A 23,480-nucleotide genomic window follows, 5' to 3' on the forward strand; every position below is an offset into this window, starting at 1 on the left:
ACATGTACTACATATTCTTATAACATTAACATTAGGGGAAATCTCATAAAGATTGTGAGTTTGGTTTCTGGTATGTGAGAACCACCACCTTGTTTGAGAGTTTCCTGGGGTTTTGGGGGGGTTTTTTTTTCAAATAAACAATTTCTTTGCCTTTGCATGTGTTTGTGATGGATGACACCAGTTACTCAGGGTTATAGCTTAAAGACCTCTGGTATCATCACTATTTGATACAAAACACATGATCATAATGCAGCTTTAATCACAAATCTTGGGAGCAGAGATTTCTTATGGTTATTGAATTAATATTATCATATTTCCTTAGAAAAGTATAAGATGAACACATGTTTACAATATACTATCTCTAGCTAGATGTTAGCAGTGACAAGACTGACTGACTGAGTTTGGTTTTACGCCGCTTTTATCAATTTTCCAGCAACATCACGGCGGGGCACACCAGAAATGGGTTTCACACATTGTACCCATGTGGGTATTCGAACCCGGGTCTTCGGCGTGATGAGCCAACGCTTTAACCATTAGGCTACCCCACCGCCCCAGCAGTGACAAGAGATTATACAACACATGTTATCATTTTCAAGACATTTTTGGTGCATGTTGTGACTTTGTGATAAAAGTAGTTACTTAAGATAATTACTTAGGGTATATGAAAATTACTGGTCAAAAGGTCACTTGAGAAACTATGGAAAACATCAAGGATGTTTTAACACAAGAGAAACGATTTTTCAAAATTCACCATGCTATCAAAGGAATAATGGAGGCTGGTGGTCTGAATTCAATGTTCAACACTTCCTTGATAGAGATGATAAGGGTGAAAAACAACAACAATACACTACACAGATTACTGCAGAGGCATAAAGGTAAATCACTCACTGTGTTAACAGCTTTGTATAATTGAGTGAGTGAGTGAGTGAGTATTTTAGCAATATTCCTGCAATATCACGGTGGGGGGCACCAGAAATGGGTTTCACACATTGTACCCATGTGGGGAATTGAACTCGGGTCTTCGGCGTGCGAGCGAACGCTTTAACCACTAGGCTACCCTACCATCCCTCAGCTTTGTATAAAAGTATAATAAATAGTACTAACTTAAATGATTTACCACACATAAAAAAGCATTAATTTGTAAGAAAAAATTATAATTTCTACTTGTTTAGATTTTCCCATGATTTGACAACATTTGACACCCCACACTGAGGTTATAAGGTAGTGATGTAACACTTAAAACAACAGAAGCTATAAAGCACCAATGTTTACTTATAGTCTGTTTGCATTGAAAACGTACCGATGAATGTAGTGACATACTGTCAGTGAAATGTTGTCAAATCATGGGAAAATCTAAACAATTAGAAATTAAGATTGCGAATCCTCATAATTTTACCTTGCCAACTGAACATTTAAATCTCAGAATTTTATTCAACTTAGGATAAAAGTTGTTTAACAAACGATCATAATTTCAAATCGCTGTTATTTGGTTTGTTTTACAAGGGTGAAACACCTGTACATGTAGGGTTGGTCTAAGTTAGCGCTCATCATGAACCGCACATGCATTTGTTTCACTGTTCCAACTACTGCTCTTGCCCCCTTGTAATACAAACCAATAACAGCGATTTGAATGTATGATCGTTTGTTAAACAACTTTTGTCCTACAATGAATAAAATTCTGAGATTTATATGTACAGTTGGCAAGGCAAATTTATGAGGATTCGCAGTCTTAATTTCACTTTATTTGATTTACTTTTTTGTTTAAAGTGAAATTCATCGGTACGTTTTCACTGCAAACAGACTATAGTCATACTCAACTTGGAACTTCTAACAGTAATCTCAGCAACATATTAAAGTGTTATCCCTTGCCATTGATCACAGAACACTGTGTCGCTGACAATGTCGATCTTATTCTAATTTCGGCTGCAGTTTGACTGGAAATAGCTTCACTTATTAATAAGTGATTATTAATAAATGACAGATAGAGAAAGATGCACAGTGAACTAAAAAAAATGACAGCAAACTTTAGTTATTCAAATTGCAGTAAAACTTTAGACAAACACAAAATACATTTCCATAATCATAATAAATCTCTATAATTATCTTGCCATTGATCACAGAACACTGTGTCGTTGACAATGTTGATGTTATTCTGATTTCAGCTGCAATTTGACTGGAAATAGCTTCACTTATTAATAAGGTGTTGAAAAATCCCGACACATGACAGATAACGAAAGATGCACAGTGACTCAAAAACATGACAGAAGTAAAACTTTAGACAAACACAAAATACATTTCTATAATCATAATAAATCTCTACAAAATGCAGACTTGATTGTGCGATTTTTTCCTTATAATAAGCATGTTCATGACACCTTACAAAATAGCGATGACACAAAACAGCTTCAAGAGTCCTTATCGCAGCTGTGAGAGTAGTGTTAACTATGATACTGTGTGATGGTGTCGTCCACTGTACTGTAAGATTAGATCATTTCATTAATTACTGAAAAATTATATTTCTTCTCAAGAATTAGCTAGAAGGGATATTTTTGTGCAAAATAAACCACACACAATCAGATGAAAGGTTAGTCAATGATCACCTTAAAATAACAAGAGTTGTGGCGCTGATGCATCAAATTTGGATATCTCCCCCTCCATGTCTACAAGGAACGGGGTAACATATGTTATATTTGGGATTACACTTTCTTAGTAATTAGGTGCCTGACTCTGAGGGTGTGGGTTCGAATCCCAGATGGGACTCAACCCAAAAAGTACTAGAATCTGTACTATACTAAGAAAGTGTAATCCCAAATATAACATATGTTACATTTGAACACTTTCTAAAACGGCATTGTGTATTTCAAGAAACGGAGTGGTGGGGTAGCCTTGTGGGTAAAGCATTTGCTTGCCGTGACGAAGACCTGCGTTCAATTCCCTACACGGGTACAATGTGTGATGCCTATTTCTGGTGTCTTCGCAGTGATATTGCTGAAATATTGCTAAAAGCCGTGTAAATCTAAACTCCCTCACTCCTTCTACACCATACATTTTGAAAGCTTCCCGAGACACTGAAACTACCTGTGCTGACTTGTCTCTCCTCCAAGACAAAATGTCACACCAACAGGAAATTACATCCCCAGTACTTATCAGGAATGCTGGTAACCTTGTCAACAAGTTTCTACGGCAATATGAAAACAATAGCACCGGAATATCCCTCCACCGGGTTTATCCACGATTCCATTAATATAGAATCCATTAATTAATGCCGACCTGTCACATGTAAGGCAATAGGGTTGACTGATATTATTCCTAACACAATGTCTGGCTTTGGTGAGATCCTGCAGTGTATCTTAATGAGGAACGGTAAGATGTTTCAGTATTTCTAGAATTTTATTAAACCTTGTGGACCACAGTACATGTGTCAAGCTAAAATCCGATCATCAAACTAACAAAAATATCACATTATTTACGAGTTCAAAAATCTCCTTTTGAACAAATATACCATTATATTGAATTAACAAAATGAGAAATTTGATTTTCTTTCTGTAATATGATTTTTGGGCAGTGCTGTCCGGGTCATTAGGTAAATGAGAAGGGACACTGCAGCAGCCATTGTTTTCATTCTAGGAGGAGAGCTTGTGGTTGAGCTCGGATTGACGTTTTCATCATGGATCATGTGTGGTTGATGTAATTGTCCTTGCGGGAAGCCAGGATTTTCCCTGGATCACTCAGGTTGTAAATCTTCTAAATTGCTTCCCTACTGATGAAAACGTTCTTTGCAAAAAAGCATGGCAATGTCCTTTGAGAGCGATGGCTATGGTATTTGGAGTCTTTGATGTTGTTTTCACTGATAATACCCTTCATGATATTATTTACATAGATTTCTGAGAAAATTTGTGTTGATATTTACAGGAAATTTATAAAGAAAGTTAGCAAGTGATTGTTACAGTTAATGATGTGTTGGGATATGAATCAGCAATGCTGGTTTAACGACATGAAGTGACACTGTAGTTGCTTCCAACTGACGTCATGATCTGGTTAAAAACTTAACAACACCAAGGTCGTCATGACCTCATAAGCTAGTCCTGATTCCATTGCAGAAACTTTCTCCCAATCTGACATTACAGGCTGAGAAAGATACATTATTCATTAAAAAATAATCTTGCATCACATGTAGAGATATGAGGGTGGTAGAGATACGATTGAATTGATGCACATGTCTGTAACTTCACAGATGGTCATTCTTTTTTATTGACATCTGCATTTTTATGCCAGATGATATTTTTCTTATCTACATTCAAGGGGCTGTATGGATAACAGTTTGCCACATGAGTTATTGAGAGGATGTAAAACATTGACACCAGGGAATATTGATTATACATTGAAACAGATTCTAAAGGTTAAATTGCAGTGAAAATTATATGAACGGATCACAAAAGATTATTGATGACACCAGGTGCCACTTATACAATTTGCATATAGTGAGTGAGTGAGTTTAGCTTTATGCTCTTAGCAATATTCCAGCAATATCACGGTGGGGGACACCAGAAATGGGTTTCACACATTGTACCCATGTGGAGAATCGAACCCAGGCCTTCAAAGTGAGGTGTGAACGCTTACCCACTAGGCTACACTACCGCCCCTTTGAATAGAAATATAGTGTATAGAATGTGACTTAGAGCATTAGTGGGCAGCCTGTAAAATGATATACAAGGTACAACCAGTGGTTGATAGTGTTATAGCACTTCTTTCTGAGTGAGTGAGTGAGTGATCTGGGTTCTGTGTTTCAGTTTCAGCATGTCAGTATAAACTTCAAGGTGATATTTTAAGGGGACAATACTGAGACTGAAAGATGGACAGATGATAACGTAAAGTGGTGATCAGCAACAGTTGACACAATGGCACGATGACACAATGACACGATGACACAATGGCACAATGATACAATGACACAATGGCAATGGCACAATGAGACAATGACACAATGGCATGATGGCACAATGCCACAGTGATGGCACAATGGCACAATGATACGATGGCACGATGACACAATGGTCAATAGGTACAATTGATACAATGCCAATGAAAAAATGCACATTGTGTTTTCAATCAAATACTGCACTGCACACACCTTCGTAGCATCATTATGACCACATTTTCAAGTGCAGAGTCACGGACTGAGCAGCCACAGAAAAAAGTTCATTGCATTGAGGAAAAATATCACAATGCATCAGAGCATGAGGAAATTGTTCACAAATACCAGGGCAGCATCACGAGAGAACAAAGACATGGGGTGTAACTAAGCAGTGCCATGTCTGAGGCTGCACAGGACCCTCCCTATGTGAAGCCAGCATGAAATGAGATACAATGATTCTCCATGTTCCACCCCTGTGTAAATGTATTGACCACTCTACTGTATCTTCATTGCATTGAACAGAGCATGCACATTGATTTCTGAAGCATCCAGCACCAATTCTTATACTTGACAGGAGAGGTCTGTTATCATAATAAATAGAAGCAGTTTGATTAATTCAGTACACAGTTGTATATTAAAGGTCACTGTTGAACTCATTGGGAGAGTGTAAATAATGAGAAGAGATATTAATCCTGCTATTAATGATTCATTTCTTCTCTCAAGTTTGGTTGACATGATGCTTGAATTGGAAGCACTTTTAGAGCTTTGATTCACATATACTACTCAAAATGAGTTAAGGACATTCAAAACAGATTAACTATGGTAACATGAAAGAATCAGGTGGTCCTTATGTTCTATTGATTAGTATATAAAATCTGTGTGAAAACATTTCCATATGTTGACCTATGATGTGATCAAATATACTAAAAGATATGTCTTCTTTGATGGGCATTTGTTTGCTTGACAACGACATTAGAATCTAAGTGGAAAACGTCACCTGTCACAGAATAAAGAAATTGTATATCCATAAAATCATCACCATTCTACAAGATATGTGTTCAAAATGTTAAGGGTGGTTGTAAAGCATGGCACTGAATGTTCATTTCCAAAGATGGGTACAATTTTACAAAAGCCTTTACATGATACGGAGGCAGAATATTATTGGTTAAAAACACAAACCCTCATCAACATTCTTAAATATTCGAGCATATTATTCAAAATCTCTTTCCAAATTCCTCTTTATTGTTTTGGAAAAAATTCAGTATTAAGCTTGTTGAACCACAAATGAAAATATTGACATTTTTAAAAACTCATGGTATGAGGCAAGACTTAAGCATTGTCTTTACTGTTTGGGGTTTACATTGGGTATCAACACTCAGGAAACATTAGAATTGTCATATTTACATCATGATGCTATAATGCCCGTGAAGGTGATGGTTAGAATTGGTCTTCAGCAACCCATGCTTGTCGTAAGAGGTGACTAACAGGATCGGGTGGTCAGGATCGCTGACTGGGTTGACACATGTCATCATATCCCAATTGCATAGATCAATGTTCGTGCTATCGATCCCCGGATTGTGTGGTCCAGACTCGATTATTTACAGATTGCTGCCATATAGCTGGAATATTGCTGAGTGCGGCGTAAAACTTAACTCACTCACTCATGATGCTATAAAGTAACATGTTTGAAAATCAGCATCCAAGGAATGCCATTTCAGCATTATGAGATTTTTCCAGACGCATTATTTTGATATCAAATGTCACCACAATTCATATCTTCTTTCAAATGTCAATAATGAAAATAATGCTACCTGCTACTTGTGAAACACTTCAGTTCAATTATGTGAAACAAAATCTCTGACGCAAGATTCTTGTTGCCATGACTATCTATTCCTGCTATGTAATCATTCCATTTCCTATCTATATACATGATGGACACATTGACAGATGACGTGTAAGCATACAATACAAAAATTGATTTGTATATTAGCGATTCTCAGATCTGATAAAGATTCAATCTTTGCCATGCTCCAGACAAAGAATACTAGGAACAGCTTAAGAAATCATTTGTCTGCATTCAACACATAAACGGCTGGTGATAGAAAGAAGCATTCTCTGAAGGCCTTTGAAGATGTCAAGGTAGTTTAGTTACAGAGGGACTTCTTCAGCTGTAAGCTGGAATTGAGGTGCATCAAAGGGAGAGAGAATAATTCATCCAAAGTATTTACCTTTGAAGTATCTGAGCAGTCTGTCAGCACATGACAGGATATAGGAACTCAAACTGTTATCTCAGGTAAACTTTGGGAATAGACTGTTGTCATATCAGGGAAAATATAGACACTGGCTGTCATCTCATGAGAAATGGGGTGGTGGGGTCGCCTAGTGGTTGAAGCATTTGCTCTTCACTCACTCACTCACTCACTCACTCACTGGGCGTTGGGGTAGTCTAATAGTTAAAGCGTCCACTCATCATCATGCTTAAGACCCGGGTTCTATTCCCCACATGGGTACAATGTGTGAAGCCCATTTCTGGTGTCCCCCACCATGATATTGCTGGAATATTGCTAAAAGGGTGTAAAACCATATTCAGTCAGTCAGTCAGATGCACTAATACTACAAGAGGGTAGATTGTGGGTAAAGAGAGTTATCAGATCATAGAACAAATACTCCTGGGCCTAGATTTTCGAAGCTCTCTTAGTGCTAAGATAGTCGTAAGTTAATGTTATGGCACTTACGACTATCTTAGCGCTAAGAGAGCTTCGAAAATCTAGGCCCTGTTTTGTTATCAGATGTGGACAAATATGGGCAAAGATTGTTATCAGATAATGGAAAAAATGACATGGACTGTTATTTTATTGGGAAAGCATCAACATAGACTGTTAGCTCATTAGTGAAACTTTTAGCATAGGTAGATGAAAAGAATGTTCTGAAATGATGGGAAACACTATCAAAGACTTATCTGGTGAGACCCAGGCTTGGGAAAATATGGAGGAAGACTGTTATCTCACAAGGGAAATTTTCAGCACAGACTGTCATCAGATGAGGGAAAATTTGGGGAAAGACTATTATCTCACAGGGGAATTTTCTAAAACAGACTGTTATAAGATGAAGGAAAATATTGGCAAAGACTGTTATCTCACACGGGAAATTTCCATCATAGACTGTCATCAGATGAGGGAAACTATGGGCAAACACTGTTATCTGTCAGGGAAAATTTCCAGATTGTCATCAGTTGAGAGAAATATGGGGAAAGAATGTTATCAGGTGAAGGAATAGGCACTACCCTCCTGAAGCTCTATAAAGAAGAAGAGCCACGGTAGTGACAGCATGTGTCCAGATCTGTTAGTTTGCCTCCAGGCAACAGGGATCACATCTTCATTAAGAATTGCCTACCACCTTTTAAAAGATTAATGGTTTCATGGGGAGGTTGCACATAAAAAACGTACAGAGATTAGCCTGACTTTCAATAAGTGATGGCGTTCTTCCAGCAAGTGTCTTTCTTTTAACAGATTAAGACCTTTAACAAAACATTCTTCCTTTTTAAAAGCATCAATCATGTAAAAACAACTGTTTCTGTCCTCTTTTTGTAAATCCAGCAAATCAATAAAGCTGATGTTGTGTTTCAATGTGATTAAATGTAATAGCTGCAATGTACAATGTCGGAAAAGAGGTGGTGAGGTAGAATGTTGGTCAAACGAGGCATTCACTAGTTATCCTGATAATCAACATGTCAAATTTATTTCAACATTCATACTTCGGTTGTGAGTGAGTGAGTGAGTGAGTGATGGGGGAAACCAGAAATGGGCTTCACACATTGAACCCATGTGGGAATCGAACCCAGGTCTTAAGCGTGATGAGCGGATGTTTTAAGCATTAGGCTTCCCCACCGCCCAGTGAGTGAGTGAGTCAGTTAGTCAGGCAGTCAGTCAGGCAGTCACGCAGGCAGGCAGTCAGTCAACAGTACGACAAATGACCACTTGATTGAGCCCAACCAATCACCTGTTTAGTAACATATCATTATCTGAGACTGGCGTACACTGAAATACATAATAAGCTAACCTCCCTGCATGTGAACCAAACGTAGGGACTTACTTGGTGACAGCAGGACTACAGCAGTGATGATAAGAGAGCAGACGACGACAATGACGAGAAGGGCGATGGCAATACCACGCCAATTGCGCTGTGAGGCTGCATTTCCCACCAACTCCTGCAAAACAACACAAGTTCATTGTTATACTTGGAAAGTCATCAAAATTGTCACTGGTACACAGAACACTAAATAGACTTTGAGACATTGTCAGATTTGACAAACATACTGGATGCTATATCACTGCAATATTTCAACAAGGAAACACAATGTTGCACTTGTATGATGAGACTGGATACTATGCAATATTTCAACAAGGAAACACAATGTTGCACTTGTATGATGGGACTGGATACTATGTATTATTTCAACAAGGAAACACAATGTTGCACTTGTATGATGGGACTGGATATTATGCAATATTTCTACAAGGAAACACAATGTTGCACTTGTATGATGAGACTGGATACTATGTAATATTTCAACAAGAAACACAATGTTGCACTTGTATGATGAGACTGGATACTATGTAATATTTCAACAAGGAAACACAATGTTGCACTTGTATGATGAGACTGGATACTATGTAATATTTCAACAAGGAAACACAATGTTGCACTTGTATGATGGGACTGGATACTATGTATTATTTCAATAAGGGAACATAATGTTGCACATATATCAGAAATCTGAATAGCACATTTGCAATATTGCTGTAAGCTAAAATAACAGGAAATAACAGATTTCTAAGCATTAAATTATGTAAATTAATTTGTGACCACAATATGTGTCCAACCATCAAAGTTTCTATTACTGTTCTAACAATTAACACTTATAATGCAAAGAATCCATCTACAACACATTTATCCACAAATATGAGCAACTATGTCCTTATTCCTGGACATTATTATATCCTTGAATCTGTTTCCTTGGCAACAGTGTTCATGTACCTTGTCCATATAACAGGTTTTCACTCTCTATGTTATAATTAACATAATTAGCCCTCATTATCTAACAAACATTTGTTTACCACACTGGAATGTACCATACGACCGTGTTAACGAAGCACTCACACTAGATCCTCATATGCCCCACACTAACACACACAATTCTCTTCTAATTACACTGTTTGTTTGTTGATGAACCCCATGTTTTGTCTGTCTCACAGTCCCTGAACCATAATATTCTCCCTACAGCCTAGCCTTCCATGCAGTGATAGAGCCCTAAATTAAGTCTAAATTTCCCCAGGTCTGAATCTCTGGTCTCCTTGGGGCTCCTTTTCAATTTAAATGGGTTTATTTGTTACAATCAAAATTATATATAGATTCAGAGACTAAGCGTTAGCTTACTCCATGCTGTGGATGATGAAAAGCATCCAAGTCCAATTGTTAAAAGAATCAAAGAAAGACTATCTCCCACACAAAACATGCAAACATCAGATCCGACACAGAAAGCTATTACTAGCAATATTATTGAACTTCCCTCCCCAGATCTAATGGAAGTTACAGCAGGTATGACTGCTGGCAGGGTGTAAAACAAAAGTACAAAGCAATTGAGTTTATTTCTTCTTTATTGATTATCAGCATTGTTTGTTTTGCTGTTCTAATGGGTATCTGCTATAATGACTTGTTAAATCAAAGCCATGTTAACTTGTGTAAAAAGGGTCATGAAAGAGATATACAAATTCTGATAAGGCAAACCTTAGTTTCTGTCAATATACACTGACTACAATGGATGGAAACAGTTTCAAAGCAAAATGAAATTTATTTACCCTTTATGAGGTGAGGTGAAATTGGGTTTTACGTCGGCGTGAGAATATTTCGCTCATATGACGACGTGCATGCGTGTGTATGTGTATGTGCAGCTGCTTGTACTAGCCCAGATTTAAGCTGGCTTTATAGTGCTAGCCCACTGAGATACCATGCCGCAGTGAAGCATGAATACCCCACTCAGACACATTATACTGACTCCGAGCCAACCAGTCCTTGTTGTACCAATTAATGCCGAGGGCCAGGCAGGGACCAACAAGTACCATATTTTAACGTCTTTGGGTATGATGCGGTCGGGGATCGAACCCGTGACCTTCCGCTCTCCGGGCGGACGCTCTAACCACTACACCACGGAGGCAGACTTACCCTTTATGTATTCAGTCATGACTTGAAAGGATATACACATATAGAGACACTGATTTCATCAAATAACATGGTATGGAAATATGAAACATTAGCTAGATAATAATCTGTTTCAACTGACTGTCAAAACAAGATCCAACTGGCATCAAAGGTGAGTGAGTGAGTTTATATTTTAATCAGATTTTAGCAATATCCCAGCAATATCATGGCAGGCGACACCAGAAATGGGCTTCACATATTCTACCCATGTGGGAAATCGAACCCTGGTCTTCGGCATGATGAGCGAACACTTTAACCACTAGGCTACCCCACCCCCCATGCAGCAAAGGTAAAATTGTCATGGGAAATATATAAATGGATCATTTAAATTCAGTGTTGACACCAGGTGTTCATGTCCATAGAATTATGAAGGATTCAGTCAGAATTCTACCTACTGTGTACAGCAAAAGCATGTTCTTATGTCATACTTCTCATTCTAGAGGGGCGGTGGGGTAGCCTAATAGTTAAAGCGTTCCCTCGTCATGCCGAAGACTCAGGTTCGATTCCCCACATGGGCACAATGTGTGAAGCCCATTTCTGGTGTACCCCGCCGTGATATTGCTGGAATATTGCTAAAAGCGGCGTAAAACCATACTCACTCACTCACTCTCATTCTAGACTCGCTAACCTACTTTTGTATATTTTTTGTTTAACATTGCACTCAGCCTGGACCAGCAAATCCAATGACTAATGTCATGAGCAATATTCCAAGCAGCAAAGGTTACACAAGACACCAAACTGACCACCAGTCCATTAAGTTGTCTCCTCTGGCAAGCATAGGTTGCTGGGGACCTATCCTAACCCATATAATCCCCAGGCAATCTAGTGCTGTAATTTGTCCTATGTTATAGACAGGATGAGATTTGGCTTGTGTGCCCAGGGTTTTATAGTCCAGTATGATACGAGGGTTGACTGATACGTTTTGATCTTCACAAGAAGAATCTGCCTGAAGTGGAATCTTCTGTTGAGGACATGACATGATGTCATTGCTGTAGTCATCCACAAAAACGTAAGTCTCTTGAGTGCAAAGTGGATCAGTGTAATAAATCAGCCAAAACAAGCAAGTACTGACCTTTGCAAAATTGATGAACACTAGGAATATACCTAGCATAGTGTGCCCAGTATCAGAGTATCTACCTTGCGGATCAAGCTCCTGATAGACTAGGTGATGATAAGAATTGGTACCAGTACCTAAATAAACACGGCCATGTCTTGAAGTTCATTCCTTTCTCAACACCAAACATGCATGTTACATAACTTTGTACAGGAGAATTCCTTGCATGTTCTAAGGATGGTAATGAGTGTGTTCGACTGAAGCATGATTAATGGGATGCTTGTTATAGGGTGACGTAATATGGGGTTTAACGACTCACTAACAAAATGATGACATCCATTTGTGTGTGGCTGCTGGTACTGGTTGTGACTTATACTGCTAGGCCAATCAGAGAAACCGTGCCATGGTATAACACGGATACTCCACTCAGATGCAATAAATTATGACCTCACCAAATCCTTGTTTTATTCCCTTTATGCAAGACATCGTGCATGAAACCAGACTGATACTACGTTTAATACATGTATCACACAGATTATATCCCACTGGAACCAGTGTATATCATTTGGATGATATAGCAAATTGGTACCAGTGTATTACATATATCCCACAGATGATATATCAAGAACCACTGACCTACCAATGGTATTGTATCACCTCACTGGAATAGTACTATCTTTAAACATCTGTTTGGCGAAGCTAGAGGACCTACCAATGACCCTCCCAGGGGTGGAAATAACTTTAACATTGCTAATGTACTCTGTAGTCTCTCGTACAGACCCTGAAGCAAATATATCCAAGAAAGCCCACACAAGTCTAGAAAATGTGGCAAGTCTAGATTTCCTCAGCTTCAGGGTCTGTACCAATCTGCTGAAAATGAAGAAAGTCTCAGGGCTCCTTTCCGTTATATATTTTTTTTTTTTACTATGAACTTTTTTCAGTAAAATATGTTCATTTCAGAGACTAGTTGTTAGTCTAATGTACTATGGTACAGTGGGACATATAAAATCACTTGCCCTGATAATTTGTCCACTATACCAGCCATTTTCTTGTTGATTTTTTAAATAAACAACATAATTAACATTGGAATATCAACTGGACACCGGTACAGCATGATATACAAATTTGCTTGCCCGACAGAAAAAAACACTGGACTCGGGCGTGGGGCAATGGGTTATTTCCACCCCTGTTTCCACTCTCATGTCAACTCTCTGTCCACACAACCATGAAAGAACTCTATGAAGACATAAATCATACATGATATATACCTTGTTCATGCAAGACTATGAAGTATATATCAGATATATACTACAATGATCAGACAACGTGCTAAACTGTTGGGTAAAAGGTATGATGGTAAGCATCCTGCATACTACTTAATCTATCCTGGCATCCATTTTAAGTATGTTTTAGTGTACACAGCTGGTACAAGTCAGTTAGTCTGGGGTTTTTACATAGAATTTATGACCATGCGTGCTCACAAGTTAAGGCCTAAACATTTTACTGCTATTGATTAATTGTCAAATGCAAGAAAATAGTCCCCCAAATTCAACATTTAAATATTGGCATCTGTGTACCATGATAAGCAATATTCAAGCAATATCATGGGAGGGGACACCAGAAATGGGCTTCACACATTGTGCCCATGTGGGGAATCGAACCCGGGTCATCAACGTGATGAGTGGACGCTTTAACCGCTAGGCTACCCCACCACCCCTTGTACACTGCACTGCAGCATCAAGAATACTACACAACAGAGCTCACTTCCAGACACACCAACAGGGAGATGGCACCCTCAAATAAATAAATATCAGCAAACATACACACATTGTTTTCATACATAATCACAGTATATGTGGTTTCAAGAAACAAGCAATGGCTGGTGTAGTTTCAGAAATGTAGAAGAATCTCCCAATTTTTACATTGGATAACGTAATGTTGATTATGAAAATAACAACACTGTCATCTTTGTTCCAGTGTGAAGCATAGAGTCACTTGGATCAAGTGTAAAGCTGTGCTAGCAGGTTACATCATCATTGCCAAGGTCTACATTCCTCAAACGCAGCTGAGGAGTCTGTCTAAGTGCCATCTAAGAAGATATTTTTAGCTTTCCATGAATCCTTGGCATATCAAATGGAACTATGAAACAAAGGTCTTCAGGAGACAAGACTAACATGAAAACTGAAAGCTGTGACTACAGACTGACAGTGATATGGCCATGGAGAGTAAGTACAGTGGTGCTGTACGTAGGATCATGGATGTACAGCTGCATCTCCATCAAGGAAGTACATGTGTTCATCCATTGCACCTGCAGATTGGTGGTGAATGGACTACAGGGTCCTGTGAGCGGTGATGACAAGCACCACTGCACTCACAAGATCCATTCACGCCGCTTCCTTGAGCTCTTCCCTCCCCACTTGTTATGACAGAGCTCTCGGCTATCCCATCTACTCAACCTTCAAATAGGCAGGTGTGTTAAACAATGTCTAATTATCCCCTGTAATGCAATTAATTGAACAATTATAACACGCAGCCACCTACCTCTCGTTCTCGTAGCATCGCGGACATAATCTTTCCGAAAATCAATAAACTTGTGTTGAATCGTTGTTCATATACAACCTGTGAGATCCAGAAGGAAATACAATCTGTCAGACGGCTTAATCAATGAAGGGATTTTTCCGTGACTCTGTGTCCAGTCAGGGAACCTGGAGATCCCCAGGAGGCCGTACACCAACAAGGACTAGCCTGGATGAAAACGCCTCTTGGCGTACACACGTCCAAGCTGTTCCAGTGCTCGGGTGGTGCCTGGTTGTGATGGAGGCAAGTCTTATTGACCTATCTTATTGGGAGAGCTGCAGACCAGAAACCTGGCATGACTCTAGAATTTCCTTCCATATTTCATAAATATGAACAACAAAACGTAAAAAATTTAAACTTCAAAGGGAAGCAACTCCTTCAATGGCACAGCCAGATGACAGCGTGCATTATACAAAACATTACACAAGGTATGGGGACAGTTCCAGCATCTTTGGCTTCAGTATAAATAATGCACTTATTCAACAGCAGCTCAATACACACTCAGTAATACAACGTGGAGCCAGAGCTCCAGGAGAATAATAAACCAATCCAATGGCAAAAAAGGGCTTCAAACAGGCACACTGTATATCCTTCAAGAAACTTAATCTTCACTGGTTTCTTGACATCACCCAGCTTATAAAACCTCTTGAGATATCTTCTGCTCACTTATTGCCATGTGATGGGCATTGTAGCTCTCAAACATGCATGAGAAGATGGTAAATGCCAACCCATAGGCTGACATAACAAAACATGCTCACACGAGGCTTGGCTATATTGGGATCGTCAATAAACAGTGCCTCTCTATCCGGGATCGGTGACCAGACTTGACCCTACCAATACACTATCAGCAGCAATATCTGAACATAATTACAATGTGAGATGTGTTACAAGTTCAATAACATCAATCAATGAAGCAGACAGTGGGACACAAAAGAAGGAATCAGGGTAAATTGGAACCAGGTCCCAATGGATATATTGCAGTTTCCGGTGCCAAACTAAAAAGCATCAATTTCTGATTAACCAATTAAATGACAGACAAAAGTATATGACCAAGACAACAATAACCAATGTGCTTGTTGTGACCTGTTTGTAGGTGTATCAGCACCATATCCAACCTCTGGGGGTTTACCAAAGTGGTTAACATCTGGCACCGGAATCATTTCAGGCTTGTAGCTTATTGTTAATGTTTTCTAAAAGACCAAGAAGCATCACAATGAAACCATTATATCATATTGTTACTATTAACACACTGGAACCTTTACACCTTCTTGGAACAATCAGATCAGAATGAAACCATTATAAGACACCAGAACCATACCATATTGCAATGGAATAAGTATATTAAACAGATGATACACCACATTTGAACCAATGTAGAACACTGAAAATATCATATCACATTTAAACCAATGTATAACACTGAAAATATCATATCACCTTTGAACCAATGTAGAACATTGAAAATATCATATCACCTTTGAACCAATGTAGAACACTGAAAATATCATATCACATTTGAACCAATGTAGAACACTGAAAATATCATATCACCTTTGAACCAATGTAGAACACTGAAAATATCATATCACATTGGAACTAATGTAGAACACTGAAAATATCATATCAAATTTGAACCAATGTAGAACACTGAAAATATCATACCACCTTTGAACCAATGTAGAACACTGAAAATATCATATCACATTGGAACCAATGTATAACACTGAAAATATCATATCACATTGGAACCAATGTAGAACACTGAAAATATCATACCACCTTTAGAACACTGAAAATATCATATCACCTTTGAACCAATGTAGAACACTGAAAATATCATATCACATTTGAACCAATGTATAACACTGAAAATATCATATCACATTTGAACCAATGTAGAACACTGAAAATATCATATCACCTTTGAACCAATGTAGAACACTGAAATATCATATCACATTGGAACCAATGTATAACACTGAAAATTGGAATTGGAACCAATGTATAACACTGAAAATATCATATCACATTGGAACCAATGTAGAACACTGAAAATATCATATCACATTGGAACCAATGTATAACACTGAAAATATCATACCACCTTTGAACCAATGTAGAACACTGAAAATATCATATCACATTGGAACCAATGTATAACACTGAAAATATCATATCACATTGGAACAAATGTATAACACTGAAAATATCATATCACATTGGAACAAATGTATAACACTGAAAATATCATATCACCTTGGAACCAATGTAGAACACTGAAAATATCATATCACCTTGGAACCAATGCCTTACACTGCTGTATCACCTGACTGAAACAGTTATATCACATTGTGACCACATGACACCCAATACTGTCAGCAACAAATGAATGACTTTATCAAACAAAGTGGTATTCAAATTCAATATATAAAAGCTGGATCAGCATTGTCTCAATGCTGGAAATCATACAACACATTATTCAACTTCCAGCAGAATTCTGTGACAAGGATCAATATATTGAGGTCAGTCAGCTGGATGTCCAGATGTTCCTGCTGTATTTTCCTGATTAATAAATAATGGCTGCTGGAGTCAAATGCTGTTTTAAAGTCTTTATTGCCTATGTTTCTGTCAGTGTTAAACATTTATGCATCACTGTATTGGTATATGAGCTTGTCGTTCAGTAAGAAATCAATTTAATTGATGATATCACCATATTTAAATATCAGTATGTAAACAGTCTACATCGTCCGAGGTCATTGTACTTAACTGAAGATATCATTGTAGGTTGATATCGGCACATAACACCAGAAGGGTGCATTTTGTCAGCTGTTTCAATCGGGTGTTGTTCTTTGCAACAACCACAACAAGTGCAGTATGCTCAGGTCAGACGATTCTATTTTGAACAACAGCGGAGTGAGCCTTGTTGTGGTTGCGCATTCTCGCTAAAGCACATTGTAACCATGACCCGCAAGGTGTAAGTCCATTGGCATCACCATCTGTGGGTGACATAAACTTCAGGCCAACCTAGTCTTCACTGAATATATCATCTGAGGATATTATCTGTGTGTTACCTGAAGATATCATCAGAAGTTTTTATCTGCACATTACCTTCAGATATCATCTGAGGCTATTATCTGTACATTAACATTGATGTTTTGAGGGTATTTCAGAACTCACAGAGTCCAGGCTAATGAAGTGTCACTGCATTTATTGCCACAAAAAAAACCAAGTGGTTCCATAAAAAGTTCACCAACAAAAATATCAGCTCATGACTGTACAAATACATCCATTAAAGATATCAACAGATGTACAGAGTACAAGAACTATTGATATCAGCAGATGTACTAAGAACAGCGACTATTGATATCAGCAGATGTACTAAGAACAGCAACTATTGATATCAGCAGATGTACTAAGTACACTGACTATTGATATCAGCATATGTACTAAGTACACCGACTATTGATATCAGCAGATGTACTAAGTACACTGACTATTGATATCAGCAGATGTTCTAAGTACACTGACTATTGATATCAGCAGATGTACTAAGTACACTGACTATTGATATCAGCAGATGTACTAAGAACACCAACTATTGATATCAACAGATGTACTAAGTACATCAACTATTCATTTCAACAGATGTACTAAGAACACCAACTATTGATATCAGCAGATGTACTACGTACATCAGCTATCGATATCAACAGATGTACTATGTACATCAGCTATTGATATCAACAGATGTACTAAGTACATCAGCTATTCATATCAGCAGATGTACTAAGTACATCAACTATTCATTTCAACAGATGTACTAAGAACACCAACTATTGATATCAGCAGATCAGCAGACTACAAGCTATCGATATCAACAGATGTACTACATACATAAACTATTGATATCAACAGATGTACTAAGTACATCAACTATTCATTTCAACAGATGTACTAAGAACACCAACTATTGATATCAGCAGATGTACTACGTACATCAGCTATCGATATCAACAGATGTACTATGTACATCAGCTATTGATATCAACAGATGTACTAAGTACATCAGCTATTCATATCAGCAGATGTACTAAGTACACAATTATTTGATATCAACTCATGACAACTCTCATGTATACCATTCCAGAGATCATTCCTTACAGGAATAAGTGGCAACATTTGAACATATTATGAACAAAAAGAACAACCCATATCACTATATCAACATGGCGATAACCTTCATTTTGACAAGTCCCTTACAGTTCAAAGATTTTGTTATGATAACAATACTAAACATAAAACAGGTAACTCAAACAGGTAACATAAACACATAACACAACAGTTAACTCAAACAGGTAACCTAAACACATAACACAACAGGTAACTCAAACAGGTAACATAAACACATAACACAACAGGTAACTCAAACAGGTAACATAAACACATAACACAACAGGTAACTCAAACAGGTAACATAAACACATAACACAACAGGTAACTCAAACAGGTAACATAAACACATAACACAACAGGTAACTCAAACAGGTAACATAAACACATAACACAACAGGTAACTCAAACAGGTAACATAAACACATAACACAACAGGTAACTCAAACAGGTAACATAAACACATAACACAACAGGTAACTCAAACAGGTAACATAAACACATAACACAACAGGTAACTCAAACAGGTAACATAAACACATAACACAACAGGTAACTCAAACAGGTAACATAAACACATAACACAACAGGTAACTCAAACAGGTAACATAAACACATAACACAACAGGTAACTCAAACAGGTAACATAAACACAAAACACAACAGGTAACTCAAACAGGTAACATAAACACATAACACAACAGGTAACATAAACACATAACACAACAGGTAACAGAAACACATAACACAACAGGTAACAGAAACAAACAGCTGCCGACAAAAGTCATCGAACCTAAATGCTCAAACACTTACTCTCAAACACCCCCCCTCTCTCAGAAATGTTCAACACATTTAACAAAAGTAAAATGTTCAGTATATTGACATTACATAAGATTTAAAGTAAGCGTACACTGACATCAGTTTCATTGTTCAAGTTCATTAGCCTCAAATATTAATTAACCTGAGCCCCCTCACCCCTAGTTTACTGCTGACAGTAATGACTGTGCAAGTTAATGTTCACTGAGGTTCATTAACCAACACAAGCGGTTTCAGGGACGACCAAGCACACCTCTCCATCCAGTGCATACCTTAATTATAGATGCTCTATCTAATGGACAGGTGTAAATCCCACTAATGCAGACCTGACCAGTGGTTAAGTCACGTAATTACCATTATGCTGCGTGCTAACTGTAATAATTACTTTGATGACAGTTATTATGGAGAGAACATATGGTATATGCATGGGAACTTATGCAATAGCATTCATTTCTGTAAAAAGTGCTACATTATTTGTATGGGTGTGAAGTATTTACCACTCAAAGGGTGCTAAATACATCTTGCTACATTAACTTCAGGCCACCGATCAAATAGAAATTACAGAATACCATTTTCTTCCTTATTACAAAGTTAATCTGTCATGATTATACTGGAATGAAGAACACCAGATAATTTCACTTTACTATAGTAAAGCTCTCAAGATTTTAAACTTCTATGATCAGTATTGTTACCTATCTGACACCTTCTGATATGTAAACATATTGCCTTTACAAAAGAATAGATTTGACATGATGTGTCTACATAGTGCAATGCACTTTGAACATTTTAACTATTGATTGTCATTAGAACACATAATTTTCTTGATGTTCATTAGGACTTGTGTGCAAATGAACATCTGTTGTCGTGTTTGTAAACTAAGACTGACTATGAGTGATCTTTATGTTCATTCAAACGCCCAGAGAATGTGATGTTCTCAGAACACCCAGAACTCTCAATGTTCATTATAGATCCAAGATCTCCAACTGTTCTTAGAACACCCAGAACTCTCAATGTTCATTATAGATCCAAGATCTCTAAATGTTCTTAGAACACCCAGAACTCTCAATGTTCATTATAGATCCAAGATCTCCAACTGTTCTTAGAACACCCAGAACTCTCAATGTTCATTATAGATCCAAGATCTCCAACTGTTCTTAGAACACCCAGAACTCTCAATGTTCATTATAGATCCAAGATCTCTAAATGTTCTTAGAACACCCAGAACTCTCAATGTTCATTATAGATCCAAGATCTCCAACTGTTCTTAGAACACCCAGAACTCTCAATGTTCATTATAGATCCAAGATCTCTAAATGTTCTTCAAACACCAGATTCTTGAACTCTTGATGTTCATTGGAAAACCCAGAACTGTTGATGTTATTGGAACAGCCATCTTTTGATGTCCATTAGATGTCATCTTTAACCAACTGACTGACTGACTGAGTTTAGTTTTACGCCGCTTTTAGCAATATTCCAGCAATATCACGGCGGGGGACACCAGAAATGGGCTTAACACATCGTGCCCATGTGGGGAATCGAACCCGGGCCTTCGGCGTGACAAGCCAACGCTTTAACCACTAGGCTACCCCACCCCCCTTTAACCAACTGACCAAGCATGTACAGTATATATGTTTACACATTGGGGCAAACTCAATAGGGGAAAAGCTGAAAATGATGCTGAACAAAGAACAATTCTTGCAGCTCTGTACAGAGAAAAATACAAGAAATCCCTGCCATATGTAAACACAAGCTACATATGGAAAGAACTGGTAGAAGTATAGTCTATATCAATCCCAATACAAGTAAACACCTCTTGTCAAGATAGGCTCCACGCTCCCACCAAAGAGGTAGCTGGAGGCAAGGCTTAAAAATTGTGTACTTTAAAGCTTTATCCAGTATAAACCAGAACTTATTCAGAACTCTCTTCAATAGATGTTAAAACTGTTATTTCCATTCTGCATAAGCACTGACTGTATAAACATAAAGGTACCCTTCGGATTCATGCAATGTTTTGAAATGATGGTGCTTAAAATGGCTGCGTATTTACTTGACAATAAACTTACATCAATTCCATGTTAAGATAACAAGGAAAGCAAAAACAGACAGCACACTTAGCTAGGAATACACTTGCTTAGGCATTTTTATGCAGTTAAACAAACGTCGGCTAATAGTTGTAAATAATTTATACACCCATTATAAACATATGGATCCAGAGGATCAATGCTGGGTCATGAAAATAACTTGGTTACTTATTTAAAACTTACTTCAAAGGACAGATCCTCCTCCATCATCCAAACCAATAAGACTTTCCAAAGAACAGCTACACCATCAAGGTGTGTACTTGTTAATCCCTGGTATGCTTCACAAGGTATTCTGCAATGTCCTCCTCAACATAGTCCATAAGAACAAGTGAAGGTAACCTCACCCAGATCAACAACCCCACAAGCCTCCAATTATCACAGACTTTGACCCCTGTGGCTCTGAAATTCCTTATATCAGGATCTTATCTACCCATATCCCGGCTGCCAGTGGAACACGGCTGCCAAAACAGAGTTATTATATGGCATTAGTTCGCAACATGACCATTATTCCAACTTTCAAGCGTTTGCCTTACCAATCTACATGGGTGTCCTGGTATCTAATACAGTATGCCAAATGAGTCTCATTGACTGAGTGCCAAGTTCTGGCTATATATAAACATATATCTTTACCCTCACTTTTGGAAATTGTGATTAGAAGAGGCTCCATGGATTCAAAGCAGGACTGAAAATGTCCCACAACTACCAGTACTGTTGTTTTAATGCCAAAGATGTACTGTTATTGTAATCAAGTAAAAGTTAAGGAATGGATGCAAATGTCCAAATTCTATCTTTCTTCATGAGCAAAACTGACTTCTTAAAATGTCAGTTTTAGTTGGTTACAGCTTGAGTACATTGTAACCACCTGGGTAAAGAGCAGTGTGCAAAATAGCTATTGGCCTGCTAGCCCATGGCTAGTAAAAATCCAGTCTGGCCAGTAAATCTCCACAGTCACTGGCCCGACTGACTGGTGAATTTTCATGGGGTCATTTGTTTTTTTATGGTATTTTACCTTTTTACAGTCTTTTGTTTAGTTTCAACATTCAAGTTTGGGCTAGTGAATTATTTTCTGGGCTAGTAAATTTAAGGCATAGCTAGCCTGACTGGCCAGCAAAGTTTGGAAACTATTCCAAACAACAATTCACATTGTTGTTGTTACCGTAGACTAATGCTACTGTACTTACTGTAGACTAATGCTAGTCTCTGAATATACATAATTGTATAGTAACAGAAAATACCATTAAAACTGAACAGGAGCCCCAGTGAGTTTGGAGATTCAGAACCTGAGGGAATCTGGACCTGCTTCACTTAGAGCTGTAACACATGCAGAAATTGCCAGGCGGAAGGGAAAATAATGTGGTTCTGGGACTGTGAGACAGACTATTCTTAGTGTAATGACCTTGCAACTGAGACCAAAACAAGCACATATCTGTATCAGAATCCAGCAGTACCAATCCTGGTATCCTTGTTCCTAAAAACATGGAATTGTCTTGGGATAATATTAGATGGTAGAATGATACTGTGTGGGTCCTGATCCACACATTTATAGCTGAATTGCAAAATGCCAGACAGGTTTTATGTAATACTGATGCCTTAAACACAGCAAATCTTG

The 23,480-nt window shown here is 37.9% G+C and overlaps 1 protein-coding gene across 15 annotated transcripts in view; it reads right to left on the reverse strand.

The window, feature by feature from the left end:
- LOC124264135 (dipeptidyl peptidase 4-like) overlaps positions 1-23,480 on the reverse strand; it is a 541,860-nt gene that overhangs the window by 33,576 nt on the left and 484,804 nt on the right. For 13 of the 15 annotated variants that reach the window (XM_046698863.1, XM_046698865.1, XM_046698860.1 and 10 more), the window contains one exon: positions 9,008-9,122. In XM_046698863.1, the coding sequence (XP_046554819.1) occupies positions 9,008-9,122 (115 nt within the window). Of the gene's footprint in view, positions 1-9,007; positions 9,123-14,768; positions 14,802-22,054; positions 22,094-23,480 lie in introns of those variants that run through there. The other 2 variants (XM_046698869.1, XM_046698868.1) reach the window with 2 other exon arrangements.

The sequence above is a fragment of the Haliotis rubra genome, unplaced genomic scaffold (genome assembly GCF_003918875.1).
Source record: "Haliotis rubra isolate DU_JTF1 unplaced genomic scaffold, ASM391887v1 Scf91, whole genome shotgun sequence".
Lineage (NCBI taxonomy): Eukaryota > Metazoa > Mollusca > Gastropoda > Lepetellida > Haliotidae > Haliotis > Haliotis rubra.